This window comes from Colletotrichum godetiae (genome assembly GCF_030913485.1).
Source record: "Colletotrichum godetiae strain CBS 193.32 chromosome Unknown BDP55scaffold_11, whole genome shotgun sequence".
Taxonomy (NCBI): Eukaryota; Fungi; Ascomycota; class Sordariomycetes; order Glomerellales; family Glomerellaceae; genus Colletotrichum; species Colletotrichum godetiae.
The window spans coordinates 240,274-265,483 of NW_026851259.1; the positions used below are offsets into that span (position 1 = coordinate 240,274).

The window sequence follows — 25,210 nt, forward strand, 5'->3', positions numbered from 1 at the left end:
TGCCAGTTTCTCGTAAGCACCGTGTGTGCACTGTCTCAGCGTCATACTCTTTTCTTTCATCGTTTGCTTCCAAATGGAAGTTGCGACAGAGCCGAGAAGTCACACCTGAGCCGGACCAGACTGGCAAATGGTGACTGCCTCGCTCTTTCCAAGACAGGGCCGGGGAGTCAGGCACGGCAAGGTGACCATTACTGGAAGTACCTTACCGTGCTTACCGACCTACCGTACCTTAAAGTAAGTTGCTCCGTAAGGCAGGCCCGGGTAAAGCGGCCTTGCCTGTACCGCCGGATGCGATACGTACCTGCCCTACCGGCCGAACCTCACCCATCTCAATCTCTCATCGTCTCAATTCCTTTTCTCGCCCGATGGAATGCATCAGGCATCAGGCATCTTGTTCTGCAACGAGACGAAAGCGCGTACCTGTGCAAGCAGCAGCAGCAGCAGCAGCAGCAGCAGCAGCAGTAGTCGGCATTCGCATTCTTCGCCATCCAACCAGAGAGGTTGCCTCTTCTGAATTCGGCACTTCGGCCAGTGCCCTTCAACGCTAGACATGACGGACACCCCGTTCCTCCTCGGGACATTTTCGCTGCCAGCAGCACCATGGAAGACACCAAGAAACAGTCTGGGTCTATTCGTACAGACGTTGTTTGAGACACTCCAGTCTCCGGCATCCGGACATGCGTGCAGACAACTTACGCAATCGACGGATACCATTTCCATCTCGCGAATTTACCGGACATGCAGCTTTTGGAAGCTACCCGCCGCTATCATCCCGCCCTACTGCAACACTCTTGCAATTTGCATTAGGCTTCTGGAGCGGCTAATCCGCAACGACTTGGTCTTGTCTACATCCGTGCTAGGGCAATCGTCGGCAGCACCACTCGTCCCGCTAACATCTCCCGTCCTTCACACAGGTCAATCCGTCAAATCGGGTCCTCCACATTATCACGTCCACTCTTGAGCCTGAATCACTCTTCTGCCGTTGAAACTGGGCGACGCACACGTAGTATTCCGCTTAGAATACGCGTGCCAGCGCCCGTCGGCTGTCCAAAGCTGTTTTGGCGGGTACCCAAAGCATCGAACTTCGACTTACAAGTCCCGCATGGCCCAGCCATGCCCTGTCGCTTTCCCCAAAGTTCCAATAGGAATACCCTACGGATACCTTGGTGGTCCAGTATGGGGAAGCCAGCTACGGGTACCGTGTGGTGCGTATCCGTACCCGTACAGTACCCCTTCGAGCCGCCTATCTTACCGTCTCTCTCTCTCTCTCTCTCTCTCCACAACGAATGCCCCCCGTGGCTCCATGGCAGCGCAACCCTGCTGTGGGAAGAGTCTCAGTGACCGCCTCCATCCTCAAGGCTTCGTAAAGAACTCGGGGGACTTCAAGGGCGCTCTCCAGGGCCAAGACTGCGACTCTGTCTGGTTGGTAAGCTCTGGTCTGGCTCTGCCCCTCAACGGAGAAACACGGTATTTGGAAGCTCGACACAGTCTGGGTCCTACAGCAAGACGTCGATATGTTTTACTGTCCGAAAGCACGATACTGGAGCGATTTGGCTTCGATCCCTTGTCGCCTTCTATGCCGACGGAGAATAGTCTCGAAGAGCTAGTACGATTTATCCACATTGTGTTCATGACAGTCAGGTACACGCTCCCGGTAGGATATCCACTGTTCACCGCACGTCGCCTGCATACAGGGACCCCGATGTTGGCGGGAGAGAAAAAACTCTCGCTGGATGTTTCTTTGCACCTTGTTAATCGGTCCTCAAGCACACGGACCCCACGGATACTCAACTGACAAAATTGCCCTGTGCTGAGCTGAAGTCTGGCGGATGGATCACGAACCAGAATCGGCACCGGTGGCCGGGTCGGGATTCCACTGATCTTACTACTCCCAACTCCTCCTCCGAGGCTGACCGCTGGCGCACGCCTGGTCAATCACGAAGGTTCTGGCGCCTCTACGTCATAGCGACTGGGGCGGCTCTCGTCAGATGGTCTTCCTCTTACTCAGTGACCCTCGCCGTTCCGGCCGATCCGTTACCGCTCATCGCTTTCGCACCGACCTCCGATCGTGACAGGCCGTAGAGTGGCTAATCGACGCCTCTTCCTCGACCTCGCCAGTGCTCGCCTTCGCCTCTCGCAAGTTGCAACCGCGGGAGCTGACGTGCTGACCTAAGCTTGCTGGGTGTTCCCCCCAAGCTGATCGACGCTACAAGGGTTTGTCCGTACGAGGCGCGCCTCGCCAAAAACCAGTTCTCGTTGGCATTGGAGCTTGGGATCGGAGCCGTGTCGGTCAGTGTTCGGTCTCGCCGTCGTGGAGGCCGGGGGACCCATAATACACAAAGCGGTCGGTGGCCTTGGCCATTTCGCCTTCCAAACTCTAGACGTCCGAACCGCCTGACCGTTTCCTCACCCGGCTGCCATCCACGGTGCCACGCAAAGGGTGGTGGCCCAGCTCGCCGATACTGAAACCACTCACCGAGATTCGAGCACGGTCTGCCCGGCTTCTTCCACCATCCCAGCCTGCCAGGCCTTGCCACGGATGACGCCCGGGCCTGCCTGAAGCCCGGGTGTTTGGTCCTGTCCTTGACAGAACCTGTCGAGCAACCTGGACGGTTGGATCTTGGAGAAAACTCGCGCTCGGCTGGCCAAAGCTCGCTATTGTCCTCGTGAGCTCCCCGTGGAGACTGGAGACTCTCGGCGCTCACTCACCGTCTTTGTGTTCTTGGTCGTGACTCTTAGCAAAGAAGCATCCTGAGCCGCCCACGATGAGCCATTTCAAACCTCGCTATCGGATTGGACAGTCAGCGCCTCGTCCATCGTTGATCTGGGCCATCTTGGGGGCATGCCGCATCTCTGCACCACTACCCACCATTGCAGTCCTCGGAAATGGCCCCGGTTGCCCCCTCCCGGAATCGTCCATCGAATCGCCGGTACAGATACACCTGCACTGTGCCTCCACTCCCGCGTTCTATCGAGTGCGGGGATTTGACGGCCCTGATTCTCCCGCGCTTGCTACCATTCTAACATGCGTGAAAGAAGCCTCATTCTGCTGCCGTTCGAGTCTACAGTCCCCCCTTCCGAGTCAGTCGGATCTAGCAAAGTTGGAGAGGGATGGGGGGTCTGCAACGAATCGACGCCTCCAGAGTCTTGGCCGTCGATGACATGCGCTTTCTGGCACATAATGCTATGCGCCTTTTACCCCAATGTCGCCTCGTTTGGCAGCTCTAAGACAAGGCCATAGTTGATCCTTCTTGGCTCACGAGTACAGCCCGCAATCTTCCGCTGGGCCGTTTGAGGTCAAGACTCGAAAGATTGAGCGAGAGAAGGGCCAACGGAATCGGAGGGTCCATTCTCGTGGCATCGTCGCACCGATTCCATCTTGGAGGGGAAAGTTGAACCCAAAGTCTTGGCCAGCGACCTGGGCTCTGGGGACCTTGGCTTTCTACCAACCTCCCAAAGACAGTGCGGATGCTTGCGCGGAGCGCGAGTCGACCATTTGACAGCTCTTCGGAATGGGTACTTGAGCTCTAGTTCGATCCTTCTTCACAGTACGGATACCAGCCTACATGCGGATGCTAGTCACGCCAGTCTACGAACTATGATTTTACGAATTCGTTTGCACGTAACAAGATGCAGGGATCGGCCACAGCAAAGGGTCGGTCGAGCTAGGTCACGAATCCCGACTCAACTGCCAAACTATCGGCCATGGGTACTCGCGACGCCGTTTCCCCCAGCGCTCGGCACACTGAAAGCCGCTCCACGTCGCGCATCCTCTAGGCTCGAGGAGTTTAGTGTAGGGTCGGAGTAAGACTTCTGGCCCCAGGCCCGGCCGTGTAGCTTGCTGCTTGGGTGATTGGTTCCTATCAGTCTACGGCCTGTGAGTGACAAGACCAAATAACCGTCTCCGGAGCCGATGGGCTTGTCGGCGGGAATTACTGAGTACTGACAGACAACGGTGGAGCGACCCCCGGATCGATAACGCACAATATTGGACGAGGATGGGACTTTCACCCGAGTCACCATGTTACAGCTTGCCAGGCCTTTTTCGTCTCGTTGCGACATCACACACTGGTTTCTGCTGTCAACTGGGAACAAGTGGCGAGAAAGGCAAGCACTGGATGCGAGAAAGGTCTAATTGATGGCGCGTAGAACCCTGTCAGAAGAGTGCACGGTTGGCATGCTCACTCATTTGCATCATGGCACCGTCTGCGTCGATAAACCCTGGTATTTTCGGACATTAAGCTGTGGGTGAGATGGGTACCATCACGTTTGTTTACAACCCCATCACCAGAGGGGCTACCAGCACAGGCCAGATAGGGTTTGGTCTGGAGCTCGTGTCAAATTTCGATTTGGCTTAATGAGCTGAAGTCGATTATGAGTCTGCCGATTTCCCGCATTATTTCATCCGATTGAAATTGCTCAATGCGTTCTGCCTCCACGACAGACGTCATCCCAAGTCACAGGGCTGTTCCAACTTCCATCGGGATGAATGTGGGTTTGAAGGAAATTTCAAGATATGGGGAATTGCGACCATGTACAACATAGCGAATAGCTGCATTTCGCCAAAACCTCGTACCTGAGGGATCCGTCTAGCTGCAGCTGCGGCCAAGACGCTTCGAAAAGTTCCGGAAGCATTAACAAGAATGGAATGCTGTCAGACCTAAGACCGTCAACCAGCGCAGATATGCGGCCTGGGTCTGCGGCCAGCGTTGATCCGTCCATCGTCGAAAACCGGCACGACGCTACGGCGCTGCGGCGCGACATCGCCAGCCATCTCATTTTCTTCCCTTGTCGGCAATGGAACGTCAAGGATAGCCTACAGCATCACATCGACGCGGCTGATTGCTGTCTACAAGGTCGCATGCGTACTACATGGCAGAGGTCGAGAGTGAGACTATGTCTTGGGGTAGCAGCTGGGCGAGGGCCTGAAACAGACCAATGAAGGTGAAACCTGAACCAAGACGAAGAAGAAAAGCCTGCAGCTGGACAGCGTAATTCTTTGTCGTTGACAATCTGCATCTGCCCTTGGTTCGCAGTTCGCTAACTAGTCAGAGATGAACGTACAACGTCGAATCTCGAAAAAGCCAGCAACCTTGGGAGCGTACAGGGCAGGCCAACCCGGGCGGGTCTGGCTGGGTCTCTGGGATAAGCCGGGCATGCTCTTACGAGAGACCAAAGCACCGGGAAATATCTGGTGACATTCCACACGGCACTTCGTCATCAAGCGGTGAGGGTTCATCAATGATAGTGGCCCCGGCCCCCTGTGACGGCGCTGCGTGGAGTTGCCGTTGGCTAACGATTACGGGCCGTTTCTTGCTTCGGTCCATTGTCATGGGCCATGGGCGTCGCCTCTTTACTCGATAGGATCAAGGGATGCCGGCGACCGCCCCCGTGACTACGAGTAACTAAGAGAAAACGGCAAAGGAGACGAGTCAGTGGCTGACTGGCTCCTCTGATTATGGTCTTATGGCCCAGAGTTCCCGCTCCAGCATCTTGCCCAGGAACAGACCTGGTTTCTTTCGTGGTGCATGCCGCGGTTTCCTGGGCCTTGCTCTTAAGGCGTCCCGTGTTAAGGAGCCCCATCGTGAAGCGTTAGACCGGAAGCGTTAGACCGGGCAGTCTCCGTTGATCAGTCGGAAGGGTTCAGTTGGGTTCTATGGGCTCATGGAGGAGAACCGGCGATTGGCACGCCAATCCACTCCCGCAACTGACCATGCATTCTAGGGCAATACGGAGCCGAACCCTCTTTACGCGCTGCTTGGCTGGACGGGTCTTTGCGGTTTGATTTGGGTCTCCATCTTTCGACTTTGAGCCGCGGCAATCCTGCAGATGCTCCAGTGTCCTGCAGAGATATCCGGTACAGGAACAGGACACTAACGGAGCTTCGCTCGACTAAATCGCAGTCACACACGATATTTTTCCCCACATGCCGCCAGCGATGCAGCCAGCACGCCAACGGCCAACAGGCAGAGGGCCACAAGAGACAGAGAATTGGAGCATTAGAGCAGCAGCAGGGCTAGCAACACCAACATAACCCGCCCGTCCATCCGCCCTCCGTTGGTGCGTGTCCGCTTTCCGCCCTTCTAGAAGCCATGTTGAAAGCGGGTTGCGGCGGCATGGAGAGGGATGACCGTGGCGGCTACCAATTGCGATCACCTAACTCTGCCAACTTACTTCCCGCCTTGCCCGTCTAGACAACCCACAACACCACAGGTGGTTATCCCCGGGGGAGGATACTGCTGGCAGCCGGGCGGGCACCGTGGCCTTGCAAGTTGGACCGGCGGCGGGCTGTGGGGACCGGGTTAGGTATGATTTACTGATTATTAGGTGTCATGCAAGTGACCAACCGCTAGAGATCGGGTCGAATTTTCGGACAGAACGCTGTGAAACCGCCATGGCTTTTTCTTTCCCGGGGGGTGTGTAACCTGGAGCCTGGAGGTCTCTGGTCTGGAGGTGGTGGTCGCTGGGTGTCATTGTGTTATTGTTTATTTGTCGTGAACTGGGGGCACTATTGAATGTTTTCTTGGCTCTCCACGGCAACAAGGGAAAACCCAACCTCTTCAGGAAAGCCGCCGAGGGCACACCTATTCTACGCTCGTCTGGGCCTAGCGGTCAGACACCGGCTCGGTTGTGGCTACTTTGAAGGCGTTGGGGGGGGGGGGTCAATTTGCGACGACACTCGATCGACTTTCGACCTTGCAACTCTCCCTCGAGTCCATATCGCCCAATTTGCGATTGCCACAGAGTCTGGACGACTGCCAGACTGCGTACAGTGCAATTGTTGAACTTTTGAATTACTGGCTGGCTGATCTGCACCTCTTTTTTGCGTGCGCGGGGTCATGAACATGAAATACGGAGAAGGCCAAGCCCACCGGTCGCAGATTGGCAACCATTGGCGACCATTAGCAGGCGCTGATCCAAGTTGCGATATGACGGGGAAATAAGACAGATAAGCTTCGCACAGGTAAAGGAAAATCTCTTCAAACTCTCCCGCGCCACAGAAGAGAAGGGAGGACAAGGTAAGTCCCTTTCTCTCTGCGAGTGAGAGAGAGTTGCTGTATCCGTAATTACAATTATCATGGCGACTATCTTACAACATTTGCTTAGGTACGCTGGTTGCGTCCAATTGTTGGATGAAACGGCGGAGAGCTCACTCTCGAGCAAAAGCACAGCCGACCCGTTCATCCGGTCTTTTTTGTTTCCTCTCTCTTTCTCTCTCACAAATCATTCCTCTCCCTCGTGGCATCTCTATCTAGACCGTTTCCATTTTATGCGTTTCGTTTTGTTTCTTTCATGCCCGACGCGTTTCGAGTTTCATTGATATTGCGGGGTGGGTTGGCAGAAGAAGGGAGGGATGAGCATGTCATGTCAGGCAACACCTGTTCTGTACACAGTGTCTCTAGGAATACTTACCACGTTCGGTGTACCTATGGTAAAAACTGCGCTGCTCTTTTCTCCATCCCAAGCTTGTGATTGAAAGGCAAACCCAAGATAAGTAGGGACGAAAATTTTTGTATTTTGGGCAGAAATGAATGTCTGTGCTTCGACCCCGTGGTATTTTCGAGACATTTCTTGACAAGAGGCATTCAAGACTTTTAGACAGGTAGGAGTGGGACTTTTTTCGGGTGTGCTTTTTCCCTGTCTTCTCCAGTGGACTGTCACATGTGTAGGTAGTTTCGAATCCCACTGGCCGGACTTACTTGGTCGATTGATTCACACGTGCAGCTGTGTCCTTGAACTCTCGACTTGGATGAGTCCTCGAGTTGGCTCACGAGTGCATTGACGCGGGAATCCCCATGTGGTGTTGCTACCTTGTAATCAGCCCTGCGCTTCTTCGGCGTCGTCTTTTCTCTTGTGATGATACATCTCGTTCGGAAAGGTGGTGGTCAGATTGGTAGATATCAAGGGGCGCTCCGAGCGGAAGGGATCGCAGTTGTGAATGTGTGATCTGTCGTCCGATATCTGGATGGCAGACTATTTCGTAGTTAGTTGTAGGTAGCCGGGTTTCCCTCCCCTCCCCCCTTCGTATCAGTCAGCCCAACGCATGTCAAGCGTGTGAAAATCGGATAGTTGAGGCTGTGGCCGTACGCAGCCATTTTGCTAGGGAGCTCAATCAAGGTTTCGAAAGTAACCTACGGTTGTTGTTCTTTTCGGACTCGCGAATGCGAAATTTCCGGGAGCGAGAGGTTTGGGACTTTTTCTTTCTTAATTGTGGTTTTTTTTTTTACTTTGTGGCTCTGGCGAGGCTGAATATGGTGTTGCGGCTGTGTTAGAGTGCGTGTAAGTCGAATTTTTGGGGCTGCCGGGGGGAAGAGATTGAACGAGATGAGACGAGAAATCATCAGGATTCAAATCAACAGTGTTTGAGCATTGAGATGCGATGGTGATAGATTATGTTGACGGACTTGAAGAGATGGAAATAATGCCTTTTGACAACTGGTATCGTGGGTCGTGTGAGAGAGGACTCGGGAGACTTTCGTTGGCGTGAGAATCATTTTTACCCGGCTATCTAGCCCATCTTCTCTTCAATGGCGATGCAATGTTATGAAGACATGACTTGGTCCTCGACGTTATTTGGCGAGGGTTCACCTTTTGACGAGGTTAGTTTCCCATTCTTGCTTTGCTTGAGAGTACGAAAGCTTAACTGGCGACACGCAAAGCGGGATATAGGGCCTCGCATAACTTATAATATGTTGGTCAAATCACTATCACATCTTTTACGGCTACCTTCTCGGACACTTCGTGGCCTTGATATCTTTATCAAATTCCGTGCCTGAATCGGCAGTCGATAGGGGTTTTGTAACCCGCCACTACATATCTGCATTTCAGCATCGATGCCTCTCTTGGTCCGCACGTATTTCGAGTCCCATGTGATCTAGAGAGCCGCGGGGAACTTGGATCATACAGCAAGGCCTTTGCAGGCAACTAGGGGTTAGTAGGGGGTCGAAATCTTTGTACAGTCGCAAGAAGGACTTCGCGAGACCTTGCTTGGGCTGATTCGGACGTACGTTCAACGTTCAAAGGAGAGACCACTTGATTTCGCCTAGCCTCAAGACGAAACGTATATGTTACACCATAGCAGCTATCAGAAGTGTCTAGGCTTCCCAAGGGGAAACGGCCTCTGATACCAACATGTCTTGATCCTCTAAAGGACTCGTCCGTGGTGAATCAGGCAAGTTGTGAGGATAGACTCCTCTAACCCTACCATCTCCCCTTCTTCTGCCTTGCCAACCTGACCACTACTTTCAGTAGGCCCTTTAGAGATAAACCTTTGCCATAAATTGCTCACCTCAAGACTCCCTTCCAAACTGTGATTTTTCCGTTGTAGCGACGATTGGTCTAAACTTTGTTGTTTCGGAAGGGGCTACATGGGGCCTACGCCAATGACTTTTGGGCTGTTATCAGCACATAGGAGACTGCACATAATCCGTATCAAGGCGTACAGATGTGACGAGGCTCTCTTGGTGAGAAACCTCGTCGAGCAGTCCGCTAAAGATAGAAGAGTTACAAGTCGAAAAGAAGCCATGCAGTGAACAATTATTAAGCCCCCCTCAGGGGACTGCAACATCAGCCTCCCACCCCCTACCCATGTGGTATCTGCTTGATAGCATCACCACCTCTTCGCCGAGTTCTCTCTTCGTATGCTGTAAGCCTTTCCAAAGGCCTCCCCTCTCCCACAGCCTCACTCCCCTTAAGCCTCCCCAAACGTCGGACGCTCCTTCTTATAAGGAAAAGGCAACTCCGGAAGATCCGCATACTCGTACTTCCCCTCGCCGCACCTCGACCGGCCCCAAATGTTGCCGGTGCTCTCGTACCAGGCCGAGTCGACAGCGGCGGCGGGACAGGAGGTGAACACGTCGAAGCTCCAGTAGAGCTTCTTCTCCTGGATCGACTTGTCTCCGTGGTCCTCGCAGATGGTCCTGCTGGGCAGCGCGCACGCGATGTCGGTGCGCTTGAGGTTGTGCCAGAGGCGGTGGCAGATGTTGCTGACCTCCTCGTCGACGATGGCCGTCAGCTTGTAAGGGGTGACAAAGAGGTTGCCGTGGCCCAATTTGCAGGCGACTTGCTGCCACATGTGCGTTCGCTCGCGCGGCATGTTCATGGGGCCTTTGCCGCCTGGTTTGATGGCGGAGACGAGGGCCGCTGTCGAGGCGAGGAGAAGGATAAAGGAGGTGATTGGAGACTTCATGGCTTTTTGATGAATGATTTGGGGCGGATCTTTGGTTAAGTTTGTGAAGCTTTGGTCTCTTTTGATGTTGAGAATAGAGAAGGATGTGTAGAAGGTTCGGCTGTAAATGTAGAGATGGAACAAGTGGGCGAGTTGTTAGCTGATAAAGGGGAGTTTATTTGCCATTCAGCTCTGAGGCAAATGCCAGGAGAACGGTGAGGATGGTTTGGTGGCTGTAGGCGGTAATATGTCTCGTTGGACGAACAAGAAGGAGGAGGAACTTGTAGATGGCAAGCCAGTTGCCTGATTGATATATGCCAGCCGGACCTCATAAAAATTAACGTGACGTTCAGGGAGAGCCGGGAAATGCTCATGTTTCTCGCAGATACCTTGTTATCTTCATGCATAAGAGAAACTAAGTGGTAAATAGTAGAGTAATAGAATTCAGGCCTGCCTATGAATATCCTGTGATGACTTCCTAAAGGGGTCTACATCATGTGAGGGCTGATCAAGGTTTTCCAAGGAGGCTCTCCGAGGTCTTGTCCACGACGACTTCAGGTCCTCCGTTTACCGGTATTTTGGCCTACCTTCCAATGTTCACTGCCTGAAATGGAAGAAACTTCGTAGGAGCAGAAGAAGGAAAAGTATCGAGGTCAAAACATCAACACTTTAGGGAGAGTAGTAGTATAAGCATATGGGGTGACTGGTATGCAAGATGGCATTCAGAGTGTTGATACGAGATACGGTACGTCCGACTTCGGGACTGTTGTGTTTTACCAACCCACACCCCTCCATACTACCATTCATCTAACATCAATATCTTCGCGACGCCTGGTCGGGGCAGGTAAGTAAATGGCCACCTTTCCTTACAACAGCCACCTAGAAGTAGCCACATCCCCAGAGTGTATACATGTATATGCAGTCTCGAGGCCAGTTTCCACTACAATGGATGAATGGTTAGCACACCTTTCGAGTCTCGTGTACAAGGTGGAGCATAAAGTTGGAGAGGAGCAGGTAGCGGGGGCCTTCCAAAGCCTCGAGACGATTGTTCATCTACTCTTGTATGGCATCAAACGTACCATGCTCTTCAGACCAAACTTTGGTGTTCGCCAAAGAAGAGATGAGTGAGTGAGTAAGGTCGGTCGACGTCCCCCCTGTGGACCATTAAGGCCGTAAGGTGACTTTCAGGGAGGCGTGTGGGGGAGGGGAGGAGGCTGAACTTTTGCTCACGGAACCAAAGAAGAAACATGTAAGTCCCGAGCTTGGACAGCTTACGGTTCCGAATGTCGGGGCAAGCGGTTTACCCTGATGGGTGATAATGTCGTTTTTGGAACATCCGTACGACGGCATGTACGGGGGTACAAGCCAACCCATCATCCAAGGTGAGAGGCCAGTAGGGATATCGTTGGAAGCTAATAGTGTCCCCTGACTATCCACCCGCAGTTTACGTGACCTTTGGCATCCAGGGAAGCTTTACCTTTCTTTCTTCCCTGATACTCCATTGCCCGATTCTCTTTATCTTTTGTTGTCTATGGTGACCTTGAATAGCCACTTCTCGGCTTGCGTACGGTCACTAGAGGATGCTCCATGCTGGCCGATTTATCTACCGAGTTGCGATCCCGTAGGTCGGTCCTGAATGTATCTATGGCTGGTTACTGTTGCAGAAACCGAGCCAGTATACAGGTTAGCCGCGTAGCCAGAAGAACAGCTTCATATTGATAACCGCGCCATGTCACCACTCGCTTTCAGGATTGATTCAACTCTAGGTACCGTGCCTTCCTCTTCTTGGGTCCCGCGGCAGTTTGAAGGCAGAAAAAAGGAAGTAGAAGACGGTTTGGCGCCCTGCAAACGGCCTTACCCCCCCTGTGTCCATTCACGAGGAACAGACGTGGCTACACCTCTCCTTCCACATCCCGATTCAAGCAGTCCAATATACAATATTGAAAGCTTGGTGCTAGACGAGAGGTCATCGCCTTGCTGACGCGTACACCAGGACCAAGAGAACACAAGTGGAAGGTAGGAAGGGCACAGTGTGTTAACGACATCCCACGCGTAGATTATACAGCAAGTTCACACGAGTACGCGCATGTTCATTTTCATCGACAGGAAGCACCTCGCTCGCTCCTGAGAATAAAGCCAACAGGGGCTGGCTAGACCTTGCCTGGTAAAGACTCTACTACACATTTCCTGGCTTCAATCAAGTAGAAAGGGCAGATCAAGCATCTCTCTCACCTTATTTTTCCAGAGTCCGACGTCTTCCCTTTAATCCCCCACCCCCTGGAAGTGGCACCGTCATTAAGACTCCAAAGCTGTTCCATCTTCTTCGACATCACTTCTATTGCTAGCTAGGTACACTGATAGAAGTAAGGTACGTCAATGCAACGAAGGGGGGAGAGAGGGAAGGAGAGGACATGTTTCCACAAATACCACACAAGCGCCATCAGATCCCCAGCGGGAAGGGAAGAACCACATTACCAGCGTCGACGATGCGTTTCAGCGGATGTGGATTCCCATCGAACCGCAGCCCGCGCGGCTATCGAACAAGCTCGATTTGATGTCCCCTCCCCCGGGCCACATCCGAACTCCCTTGCGCTCGGCCGGTCCGGGAGCCACCTTAGTCAACCTCATCCCGGACTTCGAGCGGACTTTATTCCGTACTGTGGATGGTATTGTATGCGTCTTTACCCCTGATCCACTTGCAACAAATCATCACGAATGGCCAAGACAAAAGAGGGTCCACGAATCTTTTGTATATAGTTCCAAGGGCGCAAAGAGCAGCCCATAACGAGTAATCTCTAAGATAAGCATAAAGCCAGATGAAGAACAGATACAGACGCTGAGCCCCGGGGATGTCACTCGCACGGGGCCACGGCGGGGTTCATCCGTGCTATCGGTAAGGTAAGCTACAGCAGCTCCCCCACACGGAGTCCGCCTTTGACCAATTTAGCCAGCCAGCCCCATCCTCAGTCCAACGACCTTTCCAGGTATTGGTCTAGTTTCCCCCATGTAACGCTATCTTAATGCTTAGCCGTGACCTTGTCGCCGGTGAGCTTCTCGACGTAAGTCTTGGCCCTGTAGTTCCAAATGATTAGTTCTGCCCGTGTTATGTAGTGAAAGGGGTGGGGGCAACTCACATATCACCCAAAGCAACCATGCAAATCGTCTGCCAAACGCCGAGACCAATACGAGGAGCAACACCACGGTAGAGACCAGAGACACCGTTGGTGGAGTAAATGTAACGGAAAGTGTTTCCGACCGTCATCTTCTTGGGTCGGTTGGGGTCCTCCTTCTTGCTTTGCATCTCGACACGAATGACCTCGATGGGCTGGTTCCAGGCGGACAGACCACCACCGAGACCGGAAGCAAGAATCTTCTCCCAGGCGAGGAGCTTCTCGCCCTCCTTCTTGCCTCTAACGTCGCGGATACCCTGCTCGGCCAGACGAGAGAGACCGAAACGGGAACCCCAGTTGGTCATCTGACGAATGGCGACGGCGTTTACACCTTTGTTGATGCCCTTGATACCCTCCTTGCGGTAAATACCCATGAAGGTCTGGAAGGTGCTGGGAGGCGGGACGCCAGTGGAGGCAACCTTGTGCTTGGTGATCTCGACCGTCTTCATGCAAGTGCAGAAACCCATGGTGGCATAGGCCTGGGCAACACCACCGGTGATACCACCGATGATGCCACCACCGAACTCGGAGGCGCCAGCGTTGCGTGCGTAGTACTCGGCTTCGGAGGCGACGAAGAGAAGGACAGCGCCCTTGGTGGAGGCTTCAATCCAGGCCCAGGGGATGAGACCCTGGTAGACTGTGAGGGAGAAGAAATGTCAGCGATACTTGTTTGTGAGGTAATTTGTCTCCAGAGCTCCATCATGAAGCAATCGATCATCACCAAACGGGCGGCGATAAGCAGCTCGATTGACGGATTGATCTCCACTCGTGATGTTCGGGATTCGAGAATCATCAGAATTGAGGAAGGGAGGTTAACTTACAACCAAGGACACCTCCACGGCCCCAGATGCGGCCCAGGGCAGTGCCAAAGCCGTCGCCACGGTTGGCAGCCATGGTGGTCTTGACGACCTCGAGCGGCTGGCCAAGAGTGGTGACCTCGAACATGTTCAGACCGGCGCCCAACAGCAAGTTGGAGAACTTGACGGGCTTCTTCTCCAGCCTCTGGGGCTCCCCGATGGGGGCGGGCATAGTGGCGACGGCAACCATGGCTCTGCTACTTGTGATGACGGAAAGGGGCCCTGACCAAGGGAGGAGGGTGCTTCTTCGCGGGGGATGCGAGGTGCGGCGGGAGGTTTAATGGATGGTACGGGGTAGATGCTTGGGAATGGAGCCAAGCGAGGAATGGGGAAAATGCGGCAGGTTGCGGGATAAAAAAGGGCTGGGAATGACCTCGGATATTCGAGCTGTGCTGGTTGGTGTTTCTCGGAAGAAGGCCGAGGTGCCAGGTGCTTTTGGAGAGATGTGTTCGTTCGATAAATAGGCGCCCGGGGGACTGGACTGGTTTTGGTTTTAGTTCGGGGGGGAAGCCGTTGTTTAGTGACAAGAAACAGAAGAAACAGAAGCAGGAGCTCTCCGTGACTGAGCGGACGTGGGAAGCAGGCGCCTTTTGCACGTGGGAATTGGAGTGGATTGGGAAGGGAACAGTGAGCAAGGCAAGGCAGGGGTGTGCTACCTGAATGCTGGAAGCTCCTCAATTTTTTTGGTCCCAGCCCACCTCAGTCACTCCAGTCTCTTTGCTGAGCTTGGAACCGGGCCAACTTTGGACTCCATTGGACTGTTAGCCTTGGACTTGATCGGAGGACCGATCTGATAGCCCGAGTATCACCTCGGACGACCTATCAGATGGTTGCTGAACGGGCACATGCGATACATTCGCCAGTCTACAGACAGAGTTGGACGCTTCAAAGTTCCCAACCCTTGAAGCATAACGGGCGGCCGAGAGCCCCTTGTCTGCAGGCTCCCCCAATGGTTGTAGCAGCGTATGTAAGCTTGGCTGGGCACATCGTGTCTCCCGTCGGCACTTTACAACTGTAAGTACTCTGTATCCCTACTGGCAAGCGAAAGATAGCACAGCTTTCTCGGCCGCTCAGAGAGTGTGTGTGACACGGAGATGGGAATGCGATAAAAATTGAGACGTGTACGCCTAGAACTTGAGACGATGCCGGCTGTCCAAGCATTGTTAGTAGACCCGACTCCCTCTCTTCATCCCTTTCTCCCTTCGCATTGTACTGCTAAAAGACCTCATTTATATGTGAGCCTACCTTACATTGGTTGACTACCAAGTAAATATAGCTGTAGGTAGGTATGTAGGTAGCTTCGGAAGCAGGTATGAGCTGTTGGCATGTACACATCCACTGCAAGCAATCGCATCCAATGTCAGCCATCCATCGGGTACTTTTACGAGGATGGACTGCAGCAAGCCATTATTTCCTCAGCGGCTTACCTCACCTCACCTCATCTCAGATGATTAAGTACACATCTATTACAGCCACAGCTTGGAAAGGGAGCTGTGCAGCCTGCGACATTGGATATCAACCAGAAAAAGAAAGCTCCTAAAACGGGAACCTGTGGAAGCTCAAGCAGGAGACAAGAAAAACAGGGTCCGTAGGCCGCGCATCAACAGTCCGCCGTGCCACGGACTGGCCCGTGGGTTCTCCGCCAACTACACCAAAACGGGCACTAAAGCACTAAGAGCACTACCTAAGAAAAGGCAAGCCCCGCCGGGTCTTTTTTTTTTTGGAGCTCTCAACCTCCCCAACAGCTTCCAGCCTTGTCCCCATCTGGAGAGCTCAACGCAAAATTCCGTGGGGATCTCCCGACTGCGAAAGCCTCAACCGGCCCCCGTCCCAGACTCCGTACCTCGCAGCCTCCCTCTGGCCAAAGGCGTCAGCATCCAATTTCTCACTCATCAGCCATACAATTGACGATCCCTTTGGCATCCACAGCCACCAACATCCATCAGTGTCACAGCGTCAGCCTCACGGTGGAAGGTTCACACTCATCCAATTAAAGCAACCATCTCCATCACATTGCACAAACCCGGAACTACATCCCAGAGCCGGACGGTGGATCATCTCGCTGCACCAGGCTCCTCTTGTTCCTCAAGAACTTCTCTTTCCACGCCGGACATCGATTGGGGTATAACCAACCCGAGGTGTGGGTTCCGATTGCCACTTCGTACAGTAAGACTACATATTATGCAGTGCAAGGTGGTAATTCAAGATTATGTAAGACGGTACAAAATTGAAAGTAACACGAACTCCTGGTGTGCGCGCGTGCCTGCAGAAGCTCGACTCCAAGCTTGCATAGCTCAAGTCCGGCCGCGTGTCCAAGCCATCGCGGCGCACGCTGCGCGCATGGCTCTTTCCTTGTGTACCTGTCACGTCCAGAGGCGCGCGCGCACATCGGCAAATTCACCCCCTGTTCCCACTCCGTCTCAACATCGTCGCATCATCATGCGCCCCAAGCTTCGAAGAATGGACCATGGTCAGTGTCACAAGTAGATAGTGAAGCAAGGACCAGGAAAAAGAACGTCTTGTTAACTTCAAATTCGTAAATGTGTATTCGGACGCAAGCCAGCCTCGGCCCCAAGGTAACTAAAACAACCCAGTAATTCCCGGTAAAAAAGCAGCCCTTCTCGGTATTGTACAAGCGCAGTGGATGGTATCGCCCAAAGCTTTTCTATCCACCCTGACTGAAACAACACGCTGCCTTTCATGTCTATTGTTGATCGCTCATGCGACCCTGATGCCTTTTCCACGCACGCAAAATTACTTGCGTCCGCAGCCGCGTCTCCTATTTTCTCTTTCCCATCATCACCTCCTTCTTCTAAGCGTACACGTTTAGACCTTCTTGACAAGCTCGGCCCACTTGGCAGTGGAGAAGGACTTGGGGCGCTCGATGGGGGCACCGAGGGCGCGATCGATGATGAGCTGGGGAAGGACACCGATGGCGCGGGAAACACCGAAGAGGACGGTGTAGTAGTTGGCCTCGGTGAGACCGTAGTACTGGAGGAGGACACCGGAGTGGGCGTCGACGTTGGGGTAGGGGTTCTTGGTCTTGCCGTGCTGGGTGAGGACCTCGGGGGCGATCTTGTAGACCTGGGAGACGAGCTGGAACATGGGGTCCTCGGGCATCTTCTCTGTAGGGTTGTCAGTACTTCATTCTGTCGAGTCTGGATTGTCATTCATGGTGGATACGTACCCTGGGCGAACTTGCGCTGAGCAGAGTAACGGGGGTCAGTCTTGCGGAGAACGGCGTGGCCGTAACCGGGGACGACGCGGCCAGCGTTCAGGGTGGACCAGAGGTAGTCGGTGATGGCCTTGTCGCTGAGGTCGTCACCAACAACCTTCTTCATCTCAGTGAGCCAGTTAAGGACCTCCTGGTTGGCAAGACCGTGGAGAGGACCGGCCAGACCGTTGAGTCCAGCAGCAACGGAAAGGAAGGGGGAGGACAGGGCACTGCCGACCAAGTGGGTGGTGTGGGCAGAGACGTTGCCACCCTCGTGGTCAGTGTGGATGGTGAGGTAGAGACGGAGCAGCTCGACGAAGTCGGTGTTGCTGCCGAAGCCGAGCTGGTTGGCGAAGTTGAAGGAGTAGTCCTTGTCCTTCTCAACAGCGGCGACCTTGCCGCCCTTGAAGACGTTCTGGTAGATACGAGCGGCAATGGTGGGCAGCTTGGCAATCAGGTCCATAGAGTCCTCAAAGGTGTATCCCCAGTAGTCCTTCTTGTTGACACCCTTGGCGTAGGCCTTGGCGAACGAAGAGGTGTGCTCGAGGGCGGTGACGGCCAGGGAGAACTGGGCCATGGGGTGAAGGTCGGTAGGGCAGTGGTCGATCAACTCCTCGACGAACTTGGGGATGTCGGAGCGGGCGGCCCACTCGGCGGACAGGTCGCGAACCTGCTGCTCGGTAGGGACCTCGCCGGTCAGGAGAAGCCAGAAGAGACCTTTGAAATTCTGTTAGCAAGGTGATTGATTGCGATAATTGCTGCGACACGGAAACTTACCCTCAGGAAGGGGCTCCTTGCCGCCAGGAGCCTTGGGGAGGAGCTCCTGGCACTCGGGAATGGTCTTGCCGCGGAAACGGATACCCTCCTCGGCGTCGAGGACGGAACCCTCCCAGACGAGGCACTTGATGCCACGGGCACCACCGTAGACCTGGTCAAGGGTGACCTTGTCGATGACCTTGGAGCCATGCTCTCTGCGACGGCGAGGTTAGCAGGTGTCAACGTTGCGATAAGGGGACTCAATGGCTATGCACTCACTTTCTCAGAGCCTTGACCTCCTCAATCTTCTCGGGGAGAAGCTCAGCGAAGCGCTCCTTCAAGGTCTAGATGCGAACGTGTCAGCTTCACGATACCCGAGGTAGGTGGCCCGGACGGCCGGAGGAAAAACAACAGCAACGGCAGCTTACCTGGTTCTTGGAAGAGTAGCAACGAGCAGCGTTGAAAGCCGAGACCTTGAAAGGGGAGGCTCTGAGGGAAGTCCTCAGAGCAGAGGTGGAAAGACGCGCTACAGACATTGTGAGAGTATCGTGAGGCTTCAGGAACTGGTGAAGGATGAAGATCGGAAAGGAGGGAAAGAAAAAAGCCGCAGGTAATGGGATAGAAAAAAATATGAAGCAGAGGCGCTGCTTGGACCGGGGGGCCGCCCTCGGGGGGTCACGTCACAGGCGTGGCCGGAAATACCAATGTACCTCAGCGGGCATACGGGTTGTCTCTCAGGCAGAGTGAGGTATCTACGCTAGGTGTTTTGGCGCTGCAGGTACATCTGCCATCCATCTTACACACCCGGCCGATTCCATGTTGCCCTGCAGTGCTCCCCCAACGTCGGTCCAACCATGGAATTTTTCCTTGAGCTCTCAAGCTGCCCAAGGCCCCAGATGCAGGTCGAGACCGTCCTCCGAGGTATTCAACGCGCCAAAGCGCTCAATCTGCGATGGCGTACAGGAATTGAGTGAGAGGCTCAGCCGCCGTCCGGCACTCCGTTGACCTCCCTTCCTTTCAGACCAACTACATACCTACCTACCTACTCCGTACCTAAGGTGGGTGGGATACTTACCTTGCTTCTTGACAACGGTGTGCCTTACTCGAGCAGGTTTCAATTGCGGTGGCGGACGACCTCTACGCCGTTGATACCTGAGGTAAAGACTCTCTCTCTCTCCCGGTCTTCAAGCAACGAGGGAGAAACAAACGCCGGCGAGGCGAGCAGGCGCGAAAGGATACGTACCTTACCGGCTGTAATGTAAAAGTGTCCAGTATCCCCCGTGTCCCCCGTGTCCCCCAACCGGCGACTCCAATCAATCTGTCCTGTCAATCTTGGGATCTCAATCTCCCTGAACCTGTCTCCGTCTTTTTACGTAGCGTCCCTCATCGGCCCCACCGGAAAATCTGCATCGCGCACTCCAGTTTGTTGTTGCTCCAGTCTCCAGTTTTCACTCCCGTATCACAACGCCCCGTTCTTGCGCGCGAAAAGCCGAGATAAGTGGATATCTGGGCGGCTTCTCTCGGAGTATCCGCTCTTCGTCCGAAGGTCGGAAGCCAAACTCCAAGTATCTGTTCAACACAACATCGCAGCCTTGACTTTGTAGGAAGCGGATCGTCAGCCAAGGACAATGCGCCTCACGGTGAGACTAGACGACGGCTGGATTTTAGAAGGGAATGAGTACCCGGGCACTTGGGACTGCGGCCCGGCCCCCACGAGTCCGCGCTTCCTCACTTTACTCAGCTTTAACCCTCGTCAAAGAGTATGTCCGGACTCAGCGCCTGCGATCCTGTAACAATTGGTAAGTATCCGTCCAGAGCCAAAGTCAATGGGGAACTTGTCGACGCAAGTTGTTGCTCTCCTCCGAGCCCTGTCTCGTGCATCTCCCGTCAGCTCCGAGGCTCCGTGACCCGCCGCAGGTGTGACATGCGACCAATTAAAGCTGTGTATTCGACCCTCCTGCCTGTCTGGGAGCGAACTTCCCCCACGGCACAGCTCGACCGCCTCATCCGAGGAAACTCATACCGGTCACATATCCGTACAACATGAAATAAAACGAGGCTTCCGTTCGTCCACGGCAAAGGTAGATGGTGTGGCCATGTATCCCGGTCATCACGTAATCTTGATGTTGTCGGATAGGTATGTGGTATTAGTGAGAAGTTGTAGCGATTGCGCAGGAATTCGTGGAGCTTCAGGTTTAGATACAGCTGATAAGGAGTATTTTCACAATCATCTGCCGGCAAGCTCAGCTCTGACTGAAAGAGTTATGTTGCCGGGGAACTAGCACACCTTCTCCAGATAATTTAGCAGGTGGGTATTGCCCGCATACGGATGTGGATGAGAACAAGAAGAAGACTGGCAGAAATAATTGCGGGTGAAGGTGAGCGTGACAACAAAGACAATTGCTTTCCCCGTTGTCGTACGGGCCGGCGACGCCAAGGTGGACGGGAGCTCTGGCCAATCTAGCCCAATCCAAGCGCCGAGTCCCAAAGCATCTCCTGTTATTTCCATACTGGCACAATTGAGACGCTTGTGCTGAATCGGCCTTGCTCACTTATTATGAAAGCTCTCACCAGCTTATTGCGGAATCCATCATCCATCTTCCAATCCGCGGTAGAACCTCGGCGGTGGAACCATCATCTCGCTTCGTGGATCGGCTAGTCAGCAAGGGGTTGATGCCTCAGCAGCTTCCTTTTTGGCCTTAGGCTGAGAGAACCGGAGCATGCACCCGACCTCAGCAAACGATGTGAGCTCTTGTTCTTGATGACTTGATGACAAAGATGCCAGTGATTTGATTGGCGCTATGGCCCCCAAGAATAAAGCCGTAATCACGGGCACACCTGCCATGTGCCACCGCCCACGCAAGCCTGCAACACCTCACTCAGAACCGGCAAGCCTCCAGCGCCGTCTCCAAACGTGTCCCAGCTTCCATTTCATCCCCACTTCCGAATTTCTTCTTTTCCAACCACGACTCCCCCTTCTCCCCCACCAAGAAAAACTGACGAACCTCCAGCGCGACGCTGCATCACGCCCATCCCGTCCACGGCCTAAGATAACTGTATCCATCGAGACTATCATCGTACACTGACGAACATCGTATTTCTCCTTCGAGGATCGCTAGAGTCCGACCGTGGGTGAAATCAAATCAAGTAGTAGACCGTCGACGGCTCCTGCCACTTGAAAATCTCCTCTTGTGACTTCCTTGGACGACTCGTCAAAAGGCGTCGCACGCTCTGTTCGTACAAAGTAGAGAGTCATCCAATCCAGGAACTCGATCCATTCGTACCTTAAGAGTGCTGGAAACAGTGCCGTCGCGCGACATTTTGGGATACCTTATTTCTGCCTGCGCGGTCTGTAAAACAAAATACACACACAAGCTGTTGATCGAGGGAAGGAGCGACCGGGACGTACCTGCCTGATTTATCTAGGAAAGAGCGTTGCACCTTTTTCTCTTGACTACTTCCACTTCCTGGGCGTCGCGTACCTCCCCGCGCTCTCAGTAAACCTCTTCTTGAACAACGCTTCTTGCAGGCCGCATCGAGAAAAAAAAAGAAGCCCTAGCTACTGGCACTTCGTCTGTTTTGCCTCGAGCGCCTGCCCACCACCACCAAGCTACCTACCTTCTTCCCAATCGTACTTCGCTCGCAGACAAACTCCTGAGAAAAACACAACAATTTCGCCATCATCATAGTTGCCAGTCGCCCTGCAGGATGGCTGCTCCGACTTCTGCTGCCGCTGCTGTGGCGGAGCTAGAAGCCGCCCTCGAACCCATGCAGAATTACAAGGCTCCTGGTGTCACCGCCAATCGCATTGCTAATATCACTACCATCTGTGTCGACAACATTCAGGTACGATACGATACCGAACGCAGCGTCGCATCTCGCTTGCCTAGTCAAGTATCTAGACTAACCTCTGAATTTTTCTCTGTAGAATGAGTCGGTCCTCATCCAAAAGCTGTATACCACGTTCAAGAAGTTTTCTGCTCCATACAAGCTTGGAGTCCTCTACGTGATAGACTCTGTGATGCGCAAGTGGCTTGACCAAGCCAGAGTGTCTGGCCAGCCTGTTGATGGTTCTGCGAGAGATGGAACCTTCGGCGCTGGTTGTCACCGAATCACCGGTCTCATGCATACCCTCATCAGTGACATGGTGCAGTTGCGCCTCGAAGGCCAAAAGGTACGCATCAAATGTTGCAGTTTTGAACAACCCTTCGCTACGATACTTTGTATTTGTACATCTCATAACGGTTTCGATATTGACCGGGATACCTTTCGCCCTTCATTCTTTCAACTCTCTCATACTGGAGATATGTGAGGGTGAACGCTTGAGACTCATTCAGATACGTTAATGGGTGTCTATGTGTTCTTTGCTCACTGTTGATATTGATGAGCAATCTACTTACACTGCTGCCCTTTATGTAGGAGAAACTGCTTAAGCTGCTCGAGATATGGCGTAGAGTCGCCACCTTCTCTCCTGACGTCCTCGATGATTTCCAGCGGAAGATTGAATCTTCGCCTGACCCGAGTATGTCATCATTCCACCAGACGATCAACAAGCTTCATTGCCACCTTTGTACAAGTATGGATTCAAGTTTTGCTGACTCCTCTACCCGTTCAGTTCAGTCCTACACGCCTGAGGGTAGTCCCCCACCAGGCTTGGTCGAGGCCATGGGCTATAGATCCAAACAGACGGCTGCCCCCTCTGCTCACCCCCGGCCTGCTGATGCCAACAGCATCATCGCCAACCTGGCCAAACTTACGCAGTCCGTCCAGAGCCAGCCTCAGACACAAGGCTACGGCCAGCCGCAGAATAGTCAGAGTCAGAGTAACGGACATGGCCAGAACTTTGCCCAAGGTCACAATTATAGCCAGGCCCATGGCAATGACCAAACTCGAGCTGCTAACGGCCAGCCTCAAGGCAACGTTCAGCCTCCCGCCCCGGCTCAGACTCAGACTCCGGCAGTACCTCAGAACTTGCAAGACTTACTCTCTAGACTCCAGAGCTCTACCCCACAGCAACAGCAGCAGCCACCGCCGCCTCCTGCTCCTCCCATCAACCAGTTTCAGCAGGCTCCATACTCAATGCCTCCCTTCCCCGGTGGACCCCCTAACCCAGCGGCTCCGTACGCATATACCCAAGGCCAGACTCAGGCTCCTCCTGTTGGTCTGCCATTCCCAGGACCTAGCCCTCAGCCTTCACAGGGAGTCAACGGTCAGCAGATGGCTCTCATGCAAATGTTTGCCAATTCGGGATTCACCGCGGAGCAAATTGTTGCCGCACTTGCGGCTGCGAGCAACCAGAATGGCGCCGCTTCTACGGGACTCGCGCCCTCGACCACATCTACTCCAGTCCCCATCGCCGCTCAGAATTACTATGGCAGCGGTCAGGGATGGGGCGGTCCTGTTCAGCCCAATGGCACCAGTGGGGGGTCTCGCTACGAGCGCAACACCGGTGGAGACGGGAGCAGATATCAACGTACATCCCGGTCCAGATCGCCTGGCCGTCGTTGGAACTCTGGCAGCTCTTCTCATGACCGTGACAATGGCTATGACCATGGACATCGCTCCCCGGACCGAGGCCGTCGTGACAGTAGAGACGGTCGCTATGGCAGCGAATACCGCCAGCGTAGCCCTCATGGAAGCCACAGTGCTTCTCACGGTGGCCATGGTGACTCGCGCCGTGGCTCGGATGCCAAGTGGATTGATTATGACCGTAATCTGAAGCCTGGGCACATCAAGGTTCTGAGCCGCACGCTCTTCGTCGGCGGTGTCAAGTAAGTATAGCCGGAAGCATCTCCACTCACCGGAACATTGACTGACAGCCTCTACAGCCAGTCTGAGCACGAGCTTCGTGCCATCTTTACTCGATTTGGCCAGGTTCAGTCTTGCATCGTTAACAAGGACAAGCGACACGCCTTCGTCAAGATGGTCTCCCGTGAGGATGCCGTTCGTGCCAAGGATGGCATGGAGATGCGTGCCAACGGCAGCATGCCCCAGAATGACGATGAGTCGCAGTTGAGAGTAAGTCTTCATGATCTCTGTTTACCAATCTTCTCGACTAACACAACCTAGACCCGCTGGGGTGTCGGCTTTGGCCCGCGTGACTGCAGCGACTACCGTACGGGTGTTAGCATCATCCCCATCAGCAAGCTCACCGAGGCCGATCGCAAGTGGATGTTGACTGCCGAGTACGGTGGCAGTGGTGGTAAGCCCATCGACGAGGGCATGGTCGTCGAGGAGCCGGATATCGAGATCGGCAACGGCGTTTCCTCCAAGGCCATTAGCCGCCGCATGCAGACCGACAAGAGCGGTAACCACGGACCTCGTTCCACCCGTGGCGGCGGACGCGAAGAAAGCCGCGAGGATCTCGGTCGCTGGCGCCGTGGCCGCGACCGTGACCATAACCGCCGTGACGACAAGAAGTTCTCCTCGGCCAACTCTCAGCCGCTTCCGCAGCAGTTTCCCTACGGCATTGGTACCTTGCCCAACGGCATGCCCGCGTACCCTCCCGGCTTCGCGTTCCCGGCCGCCAAGGACAACTAAGTTTTCTTCCTCCGCGGCCTCTCGGATCCGTTGACCGTTGTATATGGAAAGGAAAGGGGGGTTATACTTTATTTGCTTCTGCATTTCGACGTCCCTTTGGACCCTCGCGAGCTTTGGCTTTTGGCCTGCGATAATCATGGATGTGTGCATTGGGCCGGCGTTCACGTGGGGTGGAAAGCGAGGGCAAGGATATCAAGGGGGAAAAGGAAATACCCACACCAAAAGTAACTGAGCTCGTTTGGAGAGGAAAGGGGGTGGATCAGGACTTTGTTTTTTTCGATACCCGCGCACTATGATGCTTATCGTAGTTCTTGCTGGCTTTTGGGCTTCAAGGGTTTGGTAAACTGGTTCTTGGTTGTAGGGTGACTTTCACTCGAACCTCCATCTGTAACTTAGGAGAAGCAAAGACTATTTGAGTCTACATCTCGTCCCTGAACCTTGGTGATGCCGTGATGATCTGGATACACTACCTCGTGATAGTTCATAAAAGGGCATCGCCACTAAT

At 53.9% G+C, this 25,210-nt stretch overlaps 5 protein-coding genes across 5 annotated transcripts; 2 read left to right on the forward strand and 3 right to left on the reverse strand.

Annotated features, from left to right (window-relative positions):
• The first annotated feature begins 840 nt into the window (after window positions 1-840).
• Window positions 841-2,191, forward strand: BDP55DRAFT_45219 (uncharacterized protein). Its single transcript, XM_060567616.1, has one exon. The coding sequence runs from the start codon at window positions 1,103-1,105 to the stop codon at window positions 1,793-1,795; it is 693 nt and encodes a 230-aa protein (XP_060432171.1). The 5' UTR covers window positions 841-1,102; the 3' UTR covers window positions 1,796-2,191.
• Window positions 2,192-9,691: 7,500 nt separating this feature from the next.
• Window positions 9,692-10,189, reverse strand: BDP55DRAFT_629583 (uncharacterized protein; the record flags this gene model as incomplete). The annotated part of the gene is made up of 1 exon (XM_060572043.1): window positions 9,692-10,189. One exon carries the CDS (start codon window positions 10,187-10,189, stop codon window positions 9,692-9,694), a length of 498 nt encoding a protein of 165 aa, XP_060432172.1.
• A 2,996-nt stretch (window positions 10,190-13,185) lies between these two features.
• BDP55DRAFT_547752 (mitochondrial DNA replication protein YHM2) lies at window positions 13,186-14,385 on the reverse strand (the record flags this gene model as incomplete). The annotated part of the gene is made up of 3 exons (XM_060568774.1): window positions 13,186-13,240; window positions 13,303-13,975; window positions 14,160-14,385. 3 exons carry the CDS (start codon window positions 14,383-14,385, stop codon window positions 13,186-13,188), a joined length of 954 nt encoding a protein of 317 aa, XP_060432173.1.
• Window positions 14,386-17,021: 2,636 nt separating this feature from the next.
• BDP55DRAFT_547514 (citrate synthase) lies at window positions 17,022-18,701 on the reverse strand (the record flags this gene model as incomplete). Its single annotated transcript, XM_060568746.1, has 5 exons — window positions 17,022-17,320; window positions 17,383-18,126; window positions 18,187-18,380; window positions 18,445-18,509; window positions 18,594-18,701. The coding sequence occupies 5 exons, from the start codon at window positions 18,699-18,701 to the stop codon at window positions 17,022-17,024; spliced, it is 1,410 nt and encodes a 469-aa protein (XP_060432174.1).
• A 3,172-nt stretch (window positions 18,702-21,873) lies between these two features.
• Window positions 21,874-24,705, forward strand: BDP55DRAFT_726382 (uncharacterized protein; the record flags this gene model as incomplete). The annotated part of the gene is made up of 6 exons (XM_060579139.1): window positions 21,874-22,011; window positions 22,094-22,339; window positions 22,585-22,687; window positions 22,781-23,936; window positions 23,994-24,183; window positions 24,235-24,705. 6 exons carry the CDS (start codon window positions 21,874-21,876, stop codon window positions 24,703-24,705), a joined length of 2,304 nt encoding a protein of 767 aa, XP_060432175.1.
• Between the last annotated feature and the right edge of the window lie 505 nt (window positions 24,706-25,210).

Coding starts and splice junctions, on each gene's coding strand:
- BDP55DRAFT_45219 (XM_060567616.1), top strand. CDS start 1,103: ATGGCCCAGCCATGCCCTGTCGCTTTCCCCAAAGTTCCAATAGGAATA.